The 21997-nt window shown below is 47.4% G+C and overlaps 1 protein-coding gene across 1 annotated transcript in view; it reads right to left on the bottom strand.

The window, feature by feature from the left end:
- Nucleotides 1–21997, bottom strand: part of MYO16 (myosin XVI) — a 432663-nt gene that overhangs the window by 28164 nt on the left and 382502 nt on the right. The window contains exon 32 of the mRNA XM_044250091.1: nt 13165–13323. Coding sequence (XP_044106026.1) covers nt 13165–13323 — 159 coding nt within the window. The remainder of the gene's footprint in view (nt 1–13164; nt 13324–21997) is intronic.

Raw genomic sequence — 21997 nt, 5'->3', positions numbered from 1 at the left:
GAGCCACCTCCTCCCCATCACGAAGCAGCAGGTGGGGAGAGCCACGGAGACACCGGCCTGGGGTGCAGAACCCGCTCACTCAGGCCGGCGAGCCGAGGGCGTGGGAGCCAGGGGATGGGGGACACCGGGAACGTCAGAAGGCACGGTTCTGTTTTGTTCTGTTTTGGACCAATAAAATATTTTATCTTGTTGCCATTTCAGAAGCCGCGCATTTTAAAGGCAAATGATCTAAACAGGACACCAGAAGAAAAAGAGAATGCCCAAGAAGGAAAAGATGGACGAGTCCCTCTAACCTGAACATTTAAAAATCAATATAAATGAAAACATCATAAAGATAAAATGCAAACTAAGAAACGACAATACAGAACATTTAAATGCACTGAATAAAAGGCTCTATTATTCTTAAAACAGCTGACACAGTAAAATAAAGGATCGGCTGTCAGATTTTAAAACACGGGCAAAGACTATGTCCAGAGAGGGGAGAGAGGAAATAAGCACCAGGTAATGAACCTAAAAATAAGCAATCAGTCGATAAATATTCAAAGAAAGGCACACAGACGTACAACAACTTGCTCATGTTATTTACCTAGACAACCAGCACGACAAAACGTTCCATTATAGAAATCTCACACACATGAAAGAAAAGAGAAAATGAAATGAAACTCCGTGTGCCCATCACCAAGCCGGATGCGCATTATTTCAATCTTGTTTCATTTACTTCTCATGATCTCAAAAAAAAAAAAAAAAAAAAAAAAAAAGACCTGGAAACCGCGTCATCTCACCTGTCAGTTCTTTTTTTTTTTTTTTTTAAGATTTTATTTATTCATCAGAGAGAGAGAGAGAGGGAGAGAGAGCAAGCACAGGCGGACAGAGAGGCAGGCAGAGTCAGAGGGAGGAGCAAGCTCCCTGCCGAGCAAGGAGCCCGATGTGGGACTCGATCCCAGGACGCTGGGATCATGACCTGAGCCGAAGGCAGCCGCTTAACCAATGGAGCCACCCAGGCGTCCCATACCTGTCAGTTCCTGAGCACGGGTCCCTCCTGAGGTCAGGGCCTCCCTTGTACAGTGACAGTGGGCTGTGCAAAGGCCCCCCAGAAAGCCCCCAAGTCTTGGGGTAGAGAATTCCACCGTGTTCCTACCGAGTGGAAGGTTCCGGACCCGTGGCGGGGAGAACATGTGAGGTGAACCAGAACGTTTCTCTGTTGACGTCCATGGAAGGCGTTGATCCCAGGGGACGGATTATACATTTTCATGACGGATTATACATTTTCTTCTTGCTGCCACAGCCTCCTCCCCAGACCGTGTTCTGAGGTGATTGTTCCCCCACCGGCTGCAGTTCCGTGTCCTCCACACGTGTGTCCGTGGCAGCAACTGTGGGTCCGACGGAAGCATGTCCCCTTGCTGAGACCATCGTTCTCAGGAGCCAGGCTTGTCGGGATGACGGCAGGTCAAGCTTGCCCAGATGCTAAGGTCTTCTGGAACGGTCCCCATCCTGCCCCCCTGCCCCCGAGACTGCATTCTTCTGTTCAAAGAAAGCCGGCAGGCTTGGGGAAGGCATTCTACGTAGTAGAGAGTGGCGTTCTAGGAGACAGGCTGCTCTGCACTGGGGCTGGGCAGTGGGAGAGTCGGGGACTCATCGGCCTTGATGGAGGGCGCGGGTAGGGGGAGGTGGGAGAGTCGGGGACTCATCGGCCTTGATGGAGGGCGCGGGTAGGGGGAGGTGGGAGAGTCGGGGACTCATCGGCCTTGATGGAGGGCGCGGGTAGGGGGAGGAGGCGCTGGGCTCCCTCTCTCCTTGGGTAGTGGGTGCTTGGTCATGAATCCTTCCCCAGGATGCGGGGGTGGGGGTTGTGTAGCATTTAGGACATTCTCCCCATCACATGTGTGTGGACCCAGACCTTGGACTTCCTTGAGATTTGTAAGGAGATGTTGAAAAGGGAGAGCCTCTGTTGGTGAAGTCTGCACATCAGACGAAGGGTTTATGTAAAGTCTTCTAAGGAAAGAAGCATGACGCAGGCTGTAGACAGTGGTGTCCCTCTGCAAATCATGTAACGAACCAGTCGGCCTCTGCTGGTCATAATCCCCAGAATTCTGCCCAAACCCAAGTTTGTTTAGTCAACAGCAATGGGGTTTGGTTCTCCTTTCATGTCCTGCCAGCTTACCAAGCACCCCTACTCTTTACATGATGCCTCTCCTGGCGTTTTGGAATTGGACATCAGTGTTCCTCTGTCTGACCGTTTATTCTGCATCTGTACGTCTGCCCTTCTCAAGCGATAGTTCTTGAAGCTTGGCACTCTACATGGTTTTGCCGTCAGACTTTCCCCTCATTTCCCTTTAAATCTTTTCCTCTGATGCCATAAAGGATTCCCACTTCTCCAGCTTCCTTGAAAACCCTACCTCTTCTATCCTCCCATCCTTGAGCTACCCTTAAACTCCCAAACTATAAGCATTGTTTATGGAACAACTGTCTACAGCATTGTTTAGGGAACAACTGTCTACAGCCAGAAGTCCCTCTTAGCACTTGAAGTTGAAGTCCAAGCCCCAGAATAAACCTCCTCTTCAAACTTCATTTCTAACTTCCGGTAAAGGGTGCCTTGTTCTCTTGCCCAGAACTTCAACCTCTCGGATCACCCTCGTTCCCCTCTTCTCGCCGTCTCTGCCAGCCCATTCTCGGTCACTCTCATTGGGGCGCACAGCCCACGAAGGCTCGGGTGGGGGAATTCAAAACCGCTACTCCCAGCGCAAGTTTCCGTTCCACGACTCACTCTGAATAACCCAATCGGGGAGGTTTCTCCACAAGAGCAGGTTGCACCTCACCCCTCCAAGCCAAGACTACTCTCCCAGAGACACTCTTTGAATTGGCATCTGATGCCTGGAGCACTCTTGCCACTTTCTGTCCCTTAGTTACTGATCTCCTCCATCAAAGTACCCCATTCTCATCCCTGCCACACAGATTGTGGGCAATAAATTTTCTTCCCTGGAAGGTGTGCCCTTCTAGTCTGAGTCTGATTCGTTTTGAAAATCCCAGTCCTCACCAGGAGCATCCCGAACAATCCCAGCCCACAAGGAATCTCCTTTTCCAGGTGGAGGCAACAGGACACTCGTTCTTCATGTGACGGATCGGACACTTGTCACTGGCCACCCTGCTTCGTGATCTCTCCTGAACTGTATCGTGGACGTTCTGTGTGCGCTCTCTTCTCACACAGAGCAGGTCTGACTTGCTTAGATTTCCTATGGCTCCGCACGCGTTGCAGAAGGTCTGCATGCAACGGGTGCTTTATAAATGCTTTGAGGTACCGATGTGTACCTGCCCTTCCCTAGGCTTCTTCCTGTCAGTCTGCCCTGTTTATTATTTTGAAACCTCTAACCCCCCGAGGGGTAAAGCAGAGCTTCCCCAGAAATCCACTTGTCGATCCCAGTTTCCCTTCATCCCGCATGCTCCCGACGATGACGTCTGTCAGCACCCTGAACGCCAGCGCAGCCACCAAATGACACGCATGTTTGACCATACACGCGTGTGGACTGGGGTCTCAGGCATTGATTTTAGCATTATAGTCTGTATGGTCTGGGATGAATTAATTCAGTGCCTCATACTTCATCTACAGCATGCATTTTTGCTTTTAATGGACACATTTTCAGCGATCTTCTAGCCCCTAAATATCTAAGCTTTTATGGTATCTGGGGGTAGGTAATGTTTATTGAGCACTGACTTGTGTAAGCCCTACGGCAAAACCCTCATAACAATCCCGTAAGGCAGGTCCTTTAACTGTCCCCATTTTTAAGATGAGAAAACTGAGACCTGGACAGGTTAAGTAATTTGCTCCCAGGCATGGAGTTCATAAGCATCAAAACCGGGGTCTGAACACGGACACCCGGGAATAATGCGACAGATCCGGGGAAAAACAGAGTCAGCATTTCAGCCCAGCCATCTTGAATCCTGATTTTTCAACCACAGCGGAGGAAATTCAATTAAATGAAGTCCAAATTAGCAATTATTTAAGATGACTTGAAAATATTTTTAGCCAGAAGGAGCAGGACAGGGCTTTCTAAAGGCCCGGGGAGCTGGCTTCCTTTGCAAAGCTACCTTCTGCTGCTGAAAATAGATAATTGCACAATATTCCAGATTTTCAAGTGAAGGCTTGCTTCCTCTGGCAGTTAGTATGAGTTCCAAAGAATCTATACAATCCCCAAACAAAGTGATGTTGTAAAACGTATACTGAATGTTTTTCACGGCCTCAAATGAGAGGATCCTCTGCCAGCATTCTGGATCTCTCTCGAGCAGGGCTGACGAAAGCCATTTGTAGATGTTTCCAGAACCACTGTGGTTTGCAGCTCCGATGGGGTGGCTTCAGTATGGTACTGGAGGCCGTGTAAAGAACGCAGAGTTCCTCTGGTCCTCCAGATGGTCTCACCTAGTCCTTCCCTGCGTAAAGCCCTTTACACCGCAGATAACCCTCACTGCGCACCGAGGATAAACATAACAGACGAGAAAGGGACACCATCTTCACGGAATAGTAAACGTCAGACCAAATGTAATGACTGCGTTCTCTAACTGCCACTTGTTTCCTTTTGCCCAGCAAGATCCTGTATATTCACTGAGCAGCAAGGAAGAAAATCATACTGGACATAAAAGGGCCTAGCTGGAATTTTTTATATCTTTATTTCCCCACAAAATGAACATCTTTATACACACAATATTTTGTGTGATGCGACTAAAACGTCCTAACACGAAAAACTGTTCTTTAATCTAATGATAAATAACCACAAGTCTGGGGAATAATTAAGTATACCAAAAAAGATCTAAGTCTGTGTTCACATAAGTAAAAAGCCTGGCAATTAAAGTAAGTGATAGCTATAATTATCCACACATAACTATATTTCAGCAAATGAACAAACAGATAATTATTTCTGGGAAGCAGAGGTAGCGTGCAGATACTGGCATTCAAGAGAAATCATTTCCTAGAAAATAACACTATTTCTGATTCAATTAGAATTTCAAGTTATTCTAAACATTTATTTCCATTTTGTGCCTTTATTTAGAAAGCACGTTGGCTATACGTTGTGAATTAGGAATGAGGACTAGTAACTGCTTTCAGAATTACAATGATCACCTATATATTACATTCTGCACGTAGGTGATATTAGTTCAGTTTGTATCATACCGACAAGGAGAAATTTTCTAACTCTTCACCCTGCACAAAACTCACTGGTTCTTAGGTAACGTGCAACATTGTTCCAATCGCTAAGTGCTTACCCGGGGGATGTACCCAGGGCCTTGTGCCCTATATGCTAGTAATCTGGGGAGGTTGCAAGAACCCAGACTTTCACCGCGCTCACCAAAGCAGACCAACATCAACATGCTGAGTAGCTTTGAAAGACTGAAACCCCAGTTGAAATAATTTTCCTTTTGTGCCTGTAACTCCTGAGATTTCTGAGTGATTGTCAATTAATGACAACACAGAACTTGCTTTATTTTAAACTCTGGTCCCTACAAGATTTAAGGGGCAATGTACATATACCTGTCTTCCAGGGCTCAAACATTGGTTACATTCTGAAGTTTAGAAGTCTGAGAGTCCTAAATATTTAATTTGATATTATTAATTTCAGGCAATGTAGTCCACAAAAATTTCCATTTTGGTTTAGAGGATTTTTTTTTTCCTTTGTTCCATTGGTTTTTGGTTTTAAGTTTGATTTTTAGAATAAAACTCACAGGTGTTTGTTTGTTTGTTTGTTTTAACGAGGCTTTTCCACAACCGCTGTCCAGCCCATAGCTTTTGGTTTTTGAGTCAAGACACAGGGGCACCTGGGTGGCTCAGTGGGTTAAGCCTCTGCCTTTGGCTCAGGTCATGATCTCAGCGTCCTGGGATCGAGCCCCGCATCAGGCTCTCTGCTCAGCAGGGAGCCTGCTTCTCCCTCTCTCTCTCTGCCTGCCCCTCTGTCTGCTTGTGATCTTTCTCTCTGTCAAATAAATAAAATCTTAAAAAAAAAAAAAAAGACACAAATTAAGTAATTTGGCTACAGGAAGTTTCTCTTTTCTTTTTCTTTGTGGTAAGGTTAAATGTCATCCAAGGCGAGCTAGGGAGAAGCATGGGTTGAAATTTCAGCAAAAGTGAATGAGTATATGGTCATCTTTCTTAAATATTTGTGTATTCAGTATTTATCATTTGAACATATTTAAAATTCCTTTTTTTTGTGTGGCCATCTTTGAATACTCCAAAATTGCAAGTAGAACAGGAATCCGTTACTTGCTTCCTAGCGTTTGTGAAACATCTTCTATCACATACCTGCCAGCTACAGCTGTCACTTAAATTCCATTTTTTATTATTTTAGGAATACCTAATTTCAACATAAAGGTATACGGTGCTTTCATGACCTTTACCTCCTCCCAAAAGGTTAGCATCGGAGCTTTCAGAAAGTAACCATGTTAAGAGAAAGCCTGACTCTCTCTATTTCTAGCTAAACAGAGTCACATAAGACTGAACATCAAACATTAACGTGGAGAGTTTTACAAAATGCCTATTTAAATCGAGTTGGAGTAACACATGACAGTGTTGTTTTCAGGGTGGGAAATCGAGCGGTAATTTTGCTCTCCAACACACAGGGCTCGGTCATCGCCCAATAAGACGAGGCGCCCTTCTCTGAGCGTGCTTAGTCGCCAGCTCTAAGCCAAGCAGATCTGAACTTGCCGACGCGGAGACACGCCACACAATATTCCTAAGGTGGGGACAGCAGCAGACTTGTCAAACTCAAACTTTATAAAAATAAGCCAAACATGACATAACCACGCACGTAACAACTGTATGAAAATGTACAGTTTGACCCAGTGGGATATGAGATGTATTTTGAGTATTTCTAGGTAACAGAACTGATAGTTTTTATTCTTTTCTTTACTCTTCTCTCTGCTTTCTGAAACACGATTAATTTTTTGAATGCATAAAATTATAAATCTCATCTGATTAAGACATTGTTTTTAGAGGCTGCAAAATTCAGTCAGGAGAAAATGTTAAGAAAAGCTGATGTTTTGGGGTCCGGGGAGCCTGTATCATTTTTGGCCGAACTTCTGTCTGCTCGCAGCAGTAACGGAATTTGGTAAGGGCAGTTTCTTTTTCTAGAAGTCTTTGCTGCTGGCAAAAAAATCCTTCTGTCTCTAACTGATGTCACTCCCCCCTTCCACCATTGCACCAAAAAGCCTCTGTTTTGTGACTTGCATCCTTCTTTTTTTTTTTTTTTTTTAAAGATTGATTTATCTGGAGAAGAGAGTATGTGTGCACGTGTGGGGGGAGGGGCAGAGGTAGAGGGGAGTTCAGAACCCCAAGCAGACTCCCCACTGAGTGTGCAGCCTGACCTGGGGCTCAATCTCAGGACCCTGAGGTCACGACCTGAACAGAAATCAAGAGTCAGAGGCTTGACCGACGGAGCCAACCAGGCCCCTCTGTGACGATCCTTCTGATCATTATTTGTAACCCTTCCTCAGTATGGGGGGGTGAGATCCGTAAACACATCCGAGATTTTCCCCCGTGTGTGCGATTCAAACAACCTTTTCCCTGAGTGCCGACAGAGAATTCCCTTCTGCTCCGGAGACCTTCCTGCTAAGCTTGAACAAACGCTGCCCGGACCAGCTACCTGCCCCCTCCCTCTCCCCCCAACCCCGGCCCCCGTATGGTTTTCGTTCTATCCTCCTTCTCCTCTGTGACCACGTGTGGGTGAGGATCATACTGAGCTGAGAAGCCTCCCCGGGGTCCCTCGGATCTTGAAGGAAGCCTGAGACAGGGTGGGGACCGGCCACCATCCTGATGCCCGACAAGGGCTCTCCACGCCCCCTCCATTCCCCGCCTCTTCTCTCTCCCTCCTGCCTTTTCTCTTTCTCTTTTTAAATGGTGGAATTGCAGCTAGGACAGGTCTGCGTCAGCTACCCAGGAGCCGCCGTCATCCTCTCTCCCGATCCCCATGGGTTTCTCCTCCCCCAGGGAGATCCTGTCCTGCCCTGGGCAGCCGTCCCCTCCCAGCGCCCTCTTCGCCCGAGCCCCTCCTCGCTGGTCCGTGCTGCCATCCTGCAGGTGTGCGAAAAGTCGTATTTCCTGTGTCCTTCCCGTGTTTTTCTCTAACTCCCAGTGAAGGTGGCTCTGAAAAAGCTTACGTGCTTATTCATGTCCCTGTCCAAATTCCTATTCAATAGCCTTTTGTTTTGTTTTTAAGCAAACTCCAAAGATGACCCTTTGTTGGTCAAATGTGTTGAAAATACTTCCTCTATGTGTACACTTATATGTACAATTGTTTTCCTTTATGGTTAACACTCTTGTGTGGCTTAAGACATCCTCCGTTCTTTTCCTATCTCTGAGGTTAAAAAAATCCTGTGCTTTCTTCAACACATTTGATTATTGTACATTTGACACTTAGATCTATAATCTACCAGAAGTCTCTTGTGTGTGCGGCACGAAGGAAGGGTCAAGTCCATTTTTTTTCCTCTCACGGATAGTAATCGATCACCCTTCCCCCAGTGCCCTGCAATGCCAAGTTTGTCATAAATTAAGTGGTTATTTATGCAAGCTGCGGAGGTTTTTTTCTTTCCCCTTCTGTATTCCTAGTCTCTGGAAGAGCTTATGTAACACTCGCATTCTTCATCCTGAAAATTTTGAGACAACTTGCTGGGAAAGTCATTTGGGTTCTCCTCAGAGAAAAGTATTCAATTTCAACTCTAATTGATTTAATATTTATGTTACTATTTAGCTTTCCTATTTGGGGGGTCCATTTTGGTTAGTTGTAGTTTTTTGTTTGTTTTAATTTTTTTAAAAGATTTTATGTATTTATTTGACAGACAGAGATCACAAGTAGGCAGAGAGGCAGGCAGAGAGAGAGAGAGAGGAGGAAGCAGGCTCCCTGCAGAGCAGAGAACCTGATCGATGCAGGGCTCGATCCCAGGACCCTATGATCATGACCCGAGCGGAAGGCAGAGGCTTCAACCCACTGAGCCACCCAGGAGCCTCTGTTTGTTTTAATTTTTAATTTAATTTTATTTTTTCAGTGTTCCAAGATTCATTGTTTATGCGGCACACCCAGGGTTCCATGCAATCCGTGCCCTCCTTCATAGCCACCGCCAGGATTTTATTTTATTTTTTTTCCTTTCTTCTTTTGGAGAAGTGTGTCTGTCCATCTAAATTCACAAACTTATATTGGCATAAACTGTTCATCATATACAGATTACTATTTTCCAAGCTCTAGAAAGTCTGGGGTGGGTCCCCTCTGCATCCTGGAGTTCGTCACCTCTGCCACCTTCTTTATTTCTCTACTATCCTTGCAAGAGAGTTTTCCATTTTATTCATGTTTCAAAGATTTTTTTTTTTCAAAGAACCGACTTCCAGTTTTGCTATTTGTTATACATTTCAATAACTTATTTCTTACCTTTACTGTATCTTTTCTTCCACTTCCTGTTGCTCTGTCTCTAACTTGTTGACATTTAAAAACCCGATTTTTGGCCTTCCTTCTTTTGCAAAACAGATAGACATAAATTTCCCCTGATGAAGACATTAGCAGCGTCCCACAAGTTCTGTCATATTTTCATTGTCATTTGTGACAAAGTTCTGCTTTTCTGTGATTTCTTCCCGAATCTACTGATCCCTCAGAGATGTAATTTAGAACTCCCGGAAAGATGAGAAAGTTGTTTTTAATATTTGCATGGCACACCTTTCCTGGTTCCGTTCCTTCACATTTAAATTTTTAGCATCCTCATGTTTTACATGGTTTTCAGAAATCTTCGGCTTTAAAATATTTTATTAATGGATTTGTCTCTAATGTGAATTCACACTAAACGAGTCTCTTAAACCTTCATGGCTTGAAACATAAACTTAAACTGAGTTCAAGCTTAGTTATTTTCAGAGGTGATTTTATGCCTACATCTACGACCTTCCTATTGGCCTTGTGTGTGTGTGTTTTTTTTAGACTTTATTTATTTATTTGACAGAGAGAGAGAAACCACAAGCAGGGGGAGAAGCTGGCAGAGGGAGTAACAGTCTTTCCCACTGTGCAGGGAGCCCAATGCGGGACTCGATCCCGGGACTCCGGGATCATGATCTGAGCTGAGGCAGATGCTCAACCACTGCCACCGGGGTGCCTGGTCTTGTTTTCCAGGTCACTCCAGTTCACCTCTTTTTTGTCAGCTTTGGGATAGACTGACTTTTATTATACTGTTTTACTCTCTCTATTGGTTTGGAAATTACATACTCACGACTACTCCTTCAATGGTTGCCTTTGAAATTACAGCCCGTGAGTCTGAGTTACTGGCCTGCGACAGTAAACCCTGCTTCATGCTCTCCTGATTTCACTGGTGTTATTGACTGTTCGTTTTTCCTGCTTGTATCTCTGAGCATTTTGGGTCTGTCCTGCATTGAATTCTTCTAGTTTTTATTTTTTTTCTAAAACTGCCTTAACTCCTTTGCATCTTTTAAGAAGTTTTTTTTTTTTTTTACTATTTATGAAAACCTAGACTGACAGCTCTTTGAGCGTGTTAAATATGTTATTTCATTGTTTTTGAATTGTCTTTGCATTGCCATTCCTTAGAATTTGTCTTTTTTTTTTTTTTTTTTTTTTTTTTTTTTTTACTTCTGGCTGCTTTTAATATTTGCTCTTAGTTATCAGCGTTTCACTATGAGATGCCTAAGGGCAATTTTCTTTTTATTTATGCTAAGCAGGCTTTGGTTTGGTTTGGTTTGAACAAAAGTCACATCTACAGACAGAAAGCCGTACACATGTATACATTTCCAGAACACACACATACCTGCTTGTGGGTAGTGATGCGGGCCCCTCTGTTTGTGTCCCCCCCATTCCTAACCCCCAAGGTGGTGGTTGTAGGAGCTGGGGCCTCTGGGAGGATATCGGGTCCCGAGGGTGGAACCATCAGGATTGGGGTTAGTGCCCTTCCAAGGGGCACCCCGGAGATCTGGCTCCGTCCTCCCAACTTGGGAGGACACAGCGGGAGTCAGGCAGGCTGCGCCGGGAGGCGGGCGGCCAGGGAGCTGAGCTCGCGGGCGCGCTGCTCGGACATCCAGAACCCGCACAGCGTGTTTGCGCCCGTCCGAAGCCACCCAGTCTGGTGCTTTGTTACAGCGGCCCCCGTTGGGGGGACTGAGCAGGCGCGCAGTCCGGCCTGGACCACAAGCCTAGCCTCGGGCAACCACGCGTGGTTTTCTGTGCATCTCGTTTTGCTTTCTCCGGAACATCACGTGCACAGATCGTACTTGTCGGCTTTGAGTCTTCCCTCACTTAGCGCGACATGCTCGACAGTCACCGTTTGGTGGCACAGAAGGGTCGTGCCCCACGCTTTGTAGTTTGCACCATTTATCCACGTGCCAGTCAGCCTGTAAAATGGCCCCGGGGAGCCCGCCACGGGGCACTCACACCTTCAAGAGGCCTAGAATCTTGGCCAAGAGTTGAGTTGCCTCATGAGAGACCCTGAAACCAGGGCACTCAGACCAGCCTCAGCCAGACTCCTGACCCACGGAACATATGAAATCACCATCTTCTGTTGAATTAAGCCTCTAAGTTCCGGGGGCGGTGGGTGGGTGCTTTACAGAGCAGGAGACACCCAAGTGATCCAGTCCCCGGCCCAAGGGCGTCCATTTTTGATGATGGTCAACGACGGCCCAATAAACCCTCGCACACGGGTGTCCTCATGGGCACAGTCTTCCTGCAGTCCGTGGAGCCTGTCTACTTTCTCCAGCCACGTTCTCACCCGACCCTGCCTGCCTCCAAACCGTGTTCTGGATCCCCCGATCTTCTCCTGCTCCTTTGTGTCTCCTTCCCTAATGTTCTCATGGATTGTCCAGCTCCTCAGGCTTTTTTTTTTTTTTTTTAATGACTGTGTCTAATTAGCTCGAAACTCATCCTCTATTGTACTTAATTTTATGACTATTTCTCAATTTCAGAATTTCCATTCAACACATTTTTATAGTTCCCCGTTTCTGCGGATTCTCATTCTTTCATCTCCTTGGGCACAGTAAACACACTTAGCTTAAAGCAAGTGCTTCTGAACTCCCGTCTTCTGGGCTTCCAGGGATGGGCCGCAATGGATGGCTATTTCCGCTTGTTAATTTGTGATCTTGTCTTGTGTCATCATGTGTCTGGTTTTTTGACTGTGTGTTTGAAACATGGTTTGTTACATCATTTTGAAGCCTCGGATGCTGTCGATGTCCTTTGAGACACAGACATCCACATACATTTCTTCCCAGGTACGTGTGGGCCCTGTCAGTCCTGAAGGACGTCTATCAAACAGCCGGCATTGAGATGATTCAGAGCTGAACTGTGGTTTCTAGATTGGGAACACCCAGCCCTTAGGAGGGACACCTTGAGGCTCTAACCCATGGCCTTAGGAGGCCCTGGACTTAGTCTTTCCCCACAGTCCAGGAGGCTGTCAGAAATCCATTCCAGCTTCTGAGCTGGTGTCTATGGACTGGGAGAGTGCATGGATGTCTCTTGGAGAAGAGCCTAGAATGTAGGCTTCCTTGCTTGGTCCTCCCTGTGTTCTAAACTCCCTCCCTCCATCTCTTCCCTGGATCTCAAGGTCATAATGGTTTTCTAGTGCCTTTAATCAGATTAAACAACAATGGTAATTTTGGCCAGCTTTTCCATATGTCCTCAGGAAAATCATCCCAACAGCCATGGGCTGCTTTTATGTGTGAGAGAAATAAGTTATTTGTTTAAGCCACTATCAGAATGATTTTTGCATAAACACAGTCTAGCCAATTTCTAGATGATACATTCCTTTATATACACTAGTTAAATACTTAAGGCCAGTTTGGTGTTTACCATAACTTCAGTATTATTTTCCCTCACACTACCCAGGTGTGAGAAGAAAAAGGTATTTTTTTTTTAATTAAAAGTACCATTAGAACAATCCCATCTCCTCCTTCTGTTCTGTATAATCTCATTTTATATTGGTTCCCACATAGCGAATACTCCACAACAATCTTTGAAAAGTCAGCTAACACTGAACACAACGATCAATCTTTAACCCAACCCATAAAAGGCTACAATATACCCTCCAGCGAAGTTTATGAGCTATGTCCCAGCTTTTAAACCTACTTCATTTTTACGTTTCAAATCCATTCTCCCTAGAAAGTTGACAGAACTTAATACTTTCATCTATTTACTTCCGAGTTTAAAAAGCACTTACCATTTGAGACGGAATTCCCATTTTCAGCAGTGATAGCACTTGAGAGTGAATTAGATAATTGAATTCCATGGTTATTTGCATTTCTATCTTGAGTCTCAGATGCAATTTCTGATCTACCAGCGTCCTCTCGGGCAGTGAGGTTCATGTTAGTCTCAAAACCTAAAATAAATTTTAGAAAGGGTTACTCTTTTTGGATAAAATGCACCCACTAATTTAATAAAATAGTAGAAGAAAATAATAGAACTCATCAAATGAAACACTAATTGTATTTGAAATAGTAAATCAATAATCATCCTTCATTAAATTTATGGCCTACAAAATGTCCACCAAATTTTGCCACAGCACTCTCAAACGTAATGGGGAATATTTAGTGGTGTTAATGAATTACATAATTTACTATTTTCAAACGTATCTGTACAGAATTTTTGGTGTCAGAGTCTAATAACTTGTCACTAGAGTGCCGTCTGTCTTGAGAACGCTATCTCCTAAAAGGAGCGTGGAAATAAATTCATGTTTCACAAGTTTTCTCAATTACTAAATTAAGCAGAGCTGAGACAATCCCTACAGGTTTGAAAAAAGTAAGAAATACAGTTACAGCATCTTACCAACTTTATTTTTATCCGCTGAGGACGACTCAACCTCAAAACCCTACCTTTGCGTTCTGAACACGAACATTACCTAATTGTTCACTGCGCCTCCCTTGTTGAGTGCTCAGGGATCCATGAATACAAGAAGCCATCCCCCAAGTTAGGCTGAAGAGCCAAATGAATTTTTTTTTTTAACTATGTAGAAATAACAAAGTAAAATGTAACAAGTGCTAGGGTTTGGAGCAGTCTATTGCATTATCCTGAGGCAGGGTCTACGAATGACCAGAGGGAGCAAGGGAAGCACAACTGTCCACAGGGCGTCAGCTGTGGCCCCTGCCACCCCCCCCCCTTGGAGTCATGGGCCCTCTCTGGGGCTGGTCAGGGGAGCCTGGGACTGGCTCTTGCTTCCCAAGGGAGGTTCTGGAGGATCCTCGTTCAATATAGAGGTCGTGGATGTTGCTTCTGGTCTTTGGTGGTACAGAGTGGATTCTGACTGCCTTTCGGTTAGGGCTTTCTGAAGTTTAAGGCTAACAGATTATTCAAAAGGGATAAAAAGCCTAATTTGCTTTATTATACTTCACACTCGGCAGAATGGTTTATCTCCAGTGATCCGGAAGGAGGGAGGGAGGAGGAGGGAGGAAGTAGGGGAAAGGATGGAGGGAAGGAGGAAGAAAGGATGGAGGGAGGGAGAAGGAAGGAATGACGGAGAGAGGGGAGAGGAGGGAGGAAGAATACAGGGAGAGAGGGAAGGAAAATGGAGAAGCCTGGCTCTCCAGAGCTTGTCTCTCCAGGTTGGCCTTGACCGGATCCTTTCTACCTCTTGCCTCTATGCTGATCTCCCCTTGCCCTCGAGCCTTACACTCCAACAGCACGACAGGCAACGGTCACGTATCCAGACGCTCCACGCTGACCCACGTTCCCTGCTTTGCCATAGGCACTCCCACCAGCTGGGGTGGCTCCTGTCCTCACCAGTGGGGCTCGGGGTCGGACGAGCCCCAGGGACCCGTCACTTAGAAGTGGAGGGCGCAGCAGGTCTGCCCCGCCGGAAAGCGTGTGCTGTCTAGAGCCGGAGACGCTGGAGGGCTAGAATGGAGGCAAAACGGACAGGTCTTTGAAAGCCACGACAGCTCCTGGATCCCTGCACTTGAAAACAAGCAGAACAGCTTTGGCTCAGCCAGCGTGCGGAAGAACAGGGATGGGCTGGAGAGCATCCGATCGGAGGGGCCGTCGGAGCTCTCGGGCTGACACTGCCAGACCACCTATTCCTTTCCGGAGACTCTCGCTTGCCTTTCAGAGAAATCTGCAAGTTAGCAACACGGTTTGGCTGTCAAGTTGTCTCGAGACACAGATGCGGTCAGCCTCTCTTGGAGCTCCTTTTCTCGCTCTTTGATTCGGTTTATTGAATTCCTACGATGTGTTCGCACCCTTCGTCAACTCCACGTGCCGTAACGACCATGACAAAGGGACGGCCATCGTGCAAGGAGCTGAGGTTCTGCGCCGGTGCGAAGGGAGCTTACCCGAGGCTGGGAACCAGGGTGTCCATCCCTGCGTGAACAGGGACGGTCCTCTTACCTCCGGCGGGACAGAACTCAGTACTCGGATGCGCTGCGTGGACTCTTGCTACAGACCAGATGCTAGCGTCCCTCTTCACCAACTTCTGGCTCCTCAACAATTCACGTTTATATAGTCAAAACCTCCAATTTTAAATATTTTAAAAATATTTCTCATCAGCAGCTTACACTGTAGCCAAGGACTGGTTTTCAGCGTGCCGTACGAGTTAGGCGGTGATTCTTACATTACCTCTAAAATTCTCTTTGTATTTCTATCTTAAAAGCGTAGGTCTATTCGGGAATGGCTCTGGGTTGGAGTAAGGAAAGAAGTCCTTCTTCGAGTAAAACATAAGAATCGATGGCCAGTCTAACGATAATTATTCACCTTGTTCTGATGATAATCACCAGCTCCTGAGGGTTTAGGATGCGCCAAACCTGCACCAGACGCGACATCTGATTTTGCCCTGGTTTTCCTGCTTCTGAAGAGCTGTCCCTTTCACACCCATTTTTGAGATGAGGTCCCAGAGGCTCGGGGAGGTTAACCTCTGTCCAGACATTTCAGAATCAGCCGGGTTCAGACGGAAGCACTCGGGCTCCGCCATCCACCCACACTCATTCCTGCGCTTGGCCCTTGTGTCAAGACTCCCGTCCTGGCATCTGCTGATCTAAAGGGGAAGGCGGCTGCTTCTCCGTGGCTTCCCTGGATCCCCGTGCCTCGGTGGTAATGAACCGGGAACTGCAGGCTCAACACTGTCCTCCAGCCACCGAACTGGACTTGCAACATCTAGACCAACGTCTCCCCTCTAGGGTTATCCTTCCTCATGAATATTAATTGTGGGGGTGGTTCTTGGCTTCCTAAATTCTGTGTCAGCCTCTGCTCATAAACACCCTGGCTCGGAGGGAAATCCAGACACGTCCGAGCGCCTGTGCCCCAACTTGCTAATGCCTAGTTTCAGCCACAACGAAGAGCAAAGGCAGAAACCCTCTGCGCTTTGATTTTGCTCCAAAGGGTCTGTTGAGTGAGCAGCTACCACGTTCCTCATCAAGAAGGTGCCCGTGAGCCTGGACTCGGGCACGCGAGGAACCCAAGGACCCTGGGACTGAGTCAGAGCAGTTGCCAGTTACAAGGGCACGGACACAAGGTCCGTACTTCAGGGAGGGCCCTGCAAGGAATGATCCAGAGCCAACAAAGTCGTGAGGCCTCATCATTCCTCCAAGCAGCGGCCACTGGGATTTTCAGGGTGAAGAAAAGTCAGTCACAGTCACACCAAAGAAAATACTTGAGGCTCTGAGTGGGTCTAAGTCAACAGGGAGGGAGCGTGTGGGTGAAATCCCACAGAGAGACTGAAGGCAGGTCTGAGTGGCTGTGTGTCCCCGCGTCTTGTGTGCTCAGAGGTCTGGGGAGCTCGGCGGCACCCACGACGCCGCTCCGTCTGCACACCTGGGCTGTTCCTCTGAGCCTGTAAACAGGACTTCTCTGTGACCCCCGCCCGGGGCTGTTTGCACAGGTAGGAGAGAAGTGAATCACTGGGGGATCTGACTCAAAGATGAGACATCGGCTTTTACCCCAGGATAGGATGGTTAAATACGAGCAGGCAGTGTGGACAGGGTTAGCTCGAATCTTAATCCAGTGGGAGAGTTCTAGTGAGTCTGCAAGTGTGGATGCAGGAAAAATTTCAGCTGTGCTGTGTGTTTGTTTTTTGTTTGTTGTTGTTGTGGGCTTTTTTTTTTTTTTTTTTTTTTAAATATCTATATATCACTAAACTATCCCTCTGGGTGGGTGTTTTCCTTTGAAAACTGGTTTTCCATAGAAGGTAACATTGTCCCCCAGAATATCTGGGCATGACTGGAGACCTTGCTAGTCCCCACCCCAGAGAGGGGACAGTTGCTGGCGCCCAGTGAGCGGAGGTCAGGGGTGCCGTGAGGCCCCAGGCGAGGGCAGGCAGCCCCTGGGAAGAGTGGCTCCCGCCCAGGAGGCGGCTGGCCTGAGGCTGAGCACCGCGTTCTGCACCCTAAGTCAGATCACGCCCTGTGCCCACTCAGGTCTCTCCACTGGTTTCTGTTTCACTTTGGGAAAACCGAAAAAATAATAAATGAATGATCACCACCAAACTGCTGGAGAAATGTTTGTTTTCTAGAAGGAAACTCCATGTTTTGCAATGAAAACAGTGGACCAATTTACTCACGACGGAATCGGTGGGAATGATTATGGGAAGACCTTGGTAACTGTTTGTCCTCATTCACACGAGATTACTGACCCCATGAAAGGACTTTCACTGTGAACATCCCTTTGAGCTTCTAATCTCTGCTTATTTAAAATGAGGAGGTAAGGAAAACTCCTCATTGAGCAAGGTGAAAATCTCCGATGTATTCAAAGGGCCAGGGCCCTTTGCTTTCCACCTGAGCGTTAACATAAGGGGAAGGACGGACTCTGGGACATCTGAAATCTGTTCCCCACCGCAGTGTGCATTGAGGGTTTCACCAGCAGTTATCACTGATGAGTATGTCCTGCTTGTCCCACCGATACGGAAGGTTCATGCCTGCTCAGGGTTTAAAAATCTTAACTGCACACAGCTTTGCGACCTGTAATCTCAGAAACCTGCCATCAGTTTGATAAGTCTTGGCTCTGGCGTCTTGGTGCCTAGAGACAGGAGACAGGGGTCTACAGAGTGATGGTCGTGGACCCCTCACCTGCCGAGGCCACGTCCAAGGCCCAAGCACCAGTCAGTCGGTCAACGCGTGCCCAGTTAATGGTGGCAGAGACGGCTTTGACCAGTGTGGGCTTTGCTTATTTTCCCGTTTTAAACAAATGCTCCATTCACTCCCTAAATTTTGTCATCGTAATTATCTTTCTTAAAGACACCCCACACCTGCTCCGTGGTTTGGGAAACACAATGGTCTGGAAAGCCTTTTTGCTCAGAGGAGAAAAGGGAGGAAAGGACAGAGAGGAAAGGAGGGGAAGGAAGGGAAGGGGGGAGGGGAGAGAGGAGGGGAGGGGAGGGGAGGGGAGAGAGGAGTCCGGTTCCGCACAGCCTGTGGGCACACTTGTCACGCATGCGCCATCACCAGAGCAGGGCGCAGCCAGTACTTAGGTAAGGGCATAACAGAAACTGCATTTTGAAATGTTACTACTCCGGCAAAAATGTGTCCAGCTGGATGGGGCTGGAGGACAGATCAGGGACAGGGGCCGGGAGCATTTAGACTAGGGAAGAGGCAGGGCCGGGTGGTCAGGACGGTCCGCCTTACAGGTCTCTCAGAGCTTAGGGACCAGAGTAAGTCAGCGCCAGCGAAGTACCTAGACGCAGGACGGACGGGGCCGTGCTGGTCGACCTTCAAGCGACAGGCGGGGTGGCAATTATTTGAGTCACAGCATTCATTAGGACTGAAAACAAAACGTGCAGGAAAGACTCAAGCATCTCTTAGTAGGGAGATCTCTTGCAGAGATCGTGTAGAGAAGGGCGGCGGAAGGCGAGGCAGGCTGAGAGTGGACGCGAGCAGGCAGGTGCGGGCTCGGCGGCGGGGGCGGGGGACGGTGCAGGGCAGAGAGAGGCTGACAGCAATGCGCGCCACAGAAGGGTCGCGGAGAATGAGTCAGGAGTGAGCAACCGAGGGTTTCTTTCGGAAGAATGCTGAAACACATCATTTCTCTCTTGGTTACCTTAACTTGAGATAATTTTAGAGTATATTTTGGAAACATAGGAGACAGGATCCAGGTTTCAGTAACACAGGAGAAAAACAAACTATTGCTGTTTGACGGATTTAATTCCGAGAGTGCTAAGCAAGGCAGAAAAAATGTGCAAATACATTTTAAACTCATTACTCACACTGGCTCTAATTCATTCCACAACTCTATAGGAAAATTCCTCTCCAAAAAGGCTACTGCACGGACGGAATGCGCTTGTTTTTTCCTCTTTGGCATTAAGGAAAGGTACAAGCACTGAGAGGCGCGGCTGGCGTGGTCCTTCTACTTCTCAAGTTCTCGTTCCTAAAACCTGGCCGTTCCAGCTCAACTGTGCTCACGGACACACATAGCGCGTAACTAACTCAGTTTGGATGGGATCACGTAGACCCCAGATTGGCATCCAGTGTGTGAGTTACAAGGAATAATGTCTCTTACGCCTCTGATTTTTGTAAAATCATCTATTACCACAGGTAAGAACTATAAATAAGGACTGAGACCCCTACATTGCCCGGCATTCTGCTATAACACGCTTCTAGGAAGCAAATTAAACTTTTTAAAAAATACATGCTAACATAACGCAAGCACAGGGCCTGCTGCCTCAGAGGAGGACAAACGTCCAATGTAAGGACACATTTAGACAGTGTCGGATCCAAGCGTCCAATATGCAGACAGACCCCCACCCCACCCCCTGTGTGGGCTTGTGCGACGAGACACGAGCTGTGAGCGGAGCCGGTCTTCCCGTGGTGTGCGCTCTGGCACAGAGGGCGCGGGCCGCGTCTCCGTATGCTTCGTACAGCCCCTAACTGACCCCAAGCCATGTGAATCGGACCTCGTCGTCCCTTTGCTGATAGTTGCAGAAATGTGTCAAGAGCAGGCTTCAAACTCTAACAGTAAGGGGGGAGCCTGGGGGCCGAACACGGGGCTTCCGTGCGATCACCTTTAAGACACAGCCATGTGCCGTAACTCACTTGCATTCCTGTAGGAGCCCATTACCTTACGAGACAGAAAAAATAGGGTACCCTAGCAATTGCAAAGGATGGACAGGTTGAGAAAACACAACTGTCCAAGGCTACTGACCTTCAAAGGCTAGCGCCAGCCCCCAGCACACCTTCCCACTTTTTAATGACTCTTCAGAAATCGCTACTCTTGAGTAGATCAAAATTCCCCTGGAGCCGCGTTTTAGGCATTTCTTCCGCGGCAAACAGGGCCACCAACACTCATCCTCCGGGTTAAGCGGGGTAGAATGGAAACGCTTCCTTGTCCCCTACTCCTAACTCCTGCCACCCACTCCCCTGCCAAGTGCAAGGAGAGGGTTTGTGCTGGAAACGCCAACTGAATCAGGAAATAGAGTGGTATCTTCAACAACATATGTGCTGAGCAGGGGAAGAATATATTGATAGTAAAGCTAAAAAGTGACTGTCAGTATAAATAAGGTTTTTAGAACCCAAAAATGCACAGAAAATTATGTTGTGCCAATTTTCTTTTAAATTTAACTAACTGGATCCTTTCGTGCCCATCTCTTCTGTCCCTGCCGGAATGGGAAACAAATCACGCCAATCCCTTCCCTCTCCGCGTACTCGGGTAGCTCGCCTGTCCTATAATTAGCTGAACATGAACATCTAAACACCACGCTAGCCCGGCTCGGAGACCCATTCCTCACGTATAATTTCATAGGTCATGCGGTTATTTATACGGCTGTTATTTTTACATCTCCCGAGTGCCAGGTGGTAATGTACATCCAGGATCGGGGAACGCGGCGCCGGCAAAGACAGCTCCATCGGCCTGGGCAGCCCGAGTTAGGGTGAAGGGGTCGTCCTCGCTTTCTCCAGAAAGCCAAGGGGAAAAGGAGGATCTTCCGCTCTTTGGTCGGGAAGGTGTGGGGCCTGGGACACCTGCGTGGCATCACAGCCCCATGACTAGTGGTGCCGGCATCTCCAGGGAACACAGAGGAGCCCTGTGCACCTCCACCGGCGGCCGTATCCTTCCTTAGGCGGACAGCCGCTGCCCACTCCCCAGATCTACAGAACCTCAACGAGCATTTATTTATTTTTTTTAATGAGAATCATGTGGAGTCCGTTTTGTCCCCGGGCCCTGGTCACTTCCCTGCAGAGCTAGTCAGTGAGTCCCTCCTGCATTTTTAACAGATGATCTGCTTCCAGAATAACTACTTTGGTCCTTGAGAAAAACTGAATCTCTGTTGCCCCATTTCAGGGATATTAGCTCGCGTTCCGCCTTAACCACAACGTTCTAGTCCCTGCCGGCCAGCCCCGATCTCCTCCGCATACACACCTTCGCACAACCGGAGGCTTGCGGATTCACGGACGGGTGCCACAGGACAGGAAAGCTCTAGCTGTGAACACTGATTTCACAGGTGTGGTCACAGCAGGTGAGAGAGAACCAGGGAAGTCGTCAACAGTTAAAAAAAAAAAATGCAGTGATGTATGCGGGGTCTTCTCAGTCGTTTTTCAGGAGGAATCACAATTTACCCAACTAAATGCCAATAACCACAAGGGCACAGTCCGGGGCCAATGGAAGAGGCCCAACCATGTATCTTAAGCATTTCGTGCCAATATCTAACCGGGGAGAAACTGGACAGGCCTGGGGCCAGGACCCCCAGGTGTGGGGGGGTGCTGTGCTCGGGAACCCAGCCCGGCCGGCCGTCATGTCCAGTGGCTACAGAGACATTTCAGTATTTTAACAACAATAGGACGGTCCCGTTCATCTCTCACGGAGATGGCGGTGAGCCCACAGCTCTGAGGCCTTCAGGAACGAATTAAAAGTATCGATACAGGGGCGCCTGGATGACTTTCCGTTTCAGCTCTGGTCACAATCTCAGGGGCATGGGATCGAGCCGCATCAGGGTCCCTGCTCTGCGCTGGGTCTGGTTGTCTCTCTCCCCCTAGTCATGCTCCCTCTCTCTCTAAAAAATAAAGAAAAACACCTTTTAAAAGAATAAAATAAGAAATAAAAGTATCTATAGAGATTAAAATTCTTGTCAAAATACTCGATGAGCC

Source organism: Neovison vison, chromosome 5 (genome assembly GCF_020171115.1).
Source record: "Neovison vison isolate M4711 chromosome 5, ASM_NN_V1, whole genome shotgun sequence".
Lineage (NCBI taxonomy): Eukaryota > Metazoa > Chordata > Mammalia > Carnivora > Mustelidae > Neogale > Neogale vison.
Note: the sequence above shows the minus strand (reverse complement) of the source record. Positions and strands in the feature narration are given on the sequence as shown.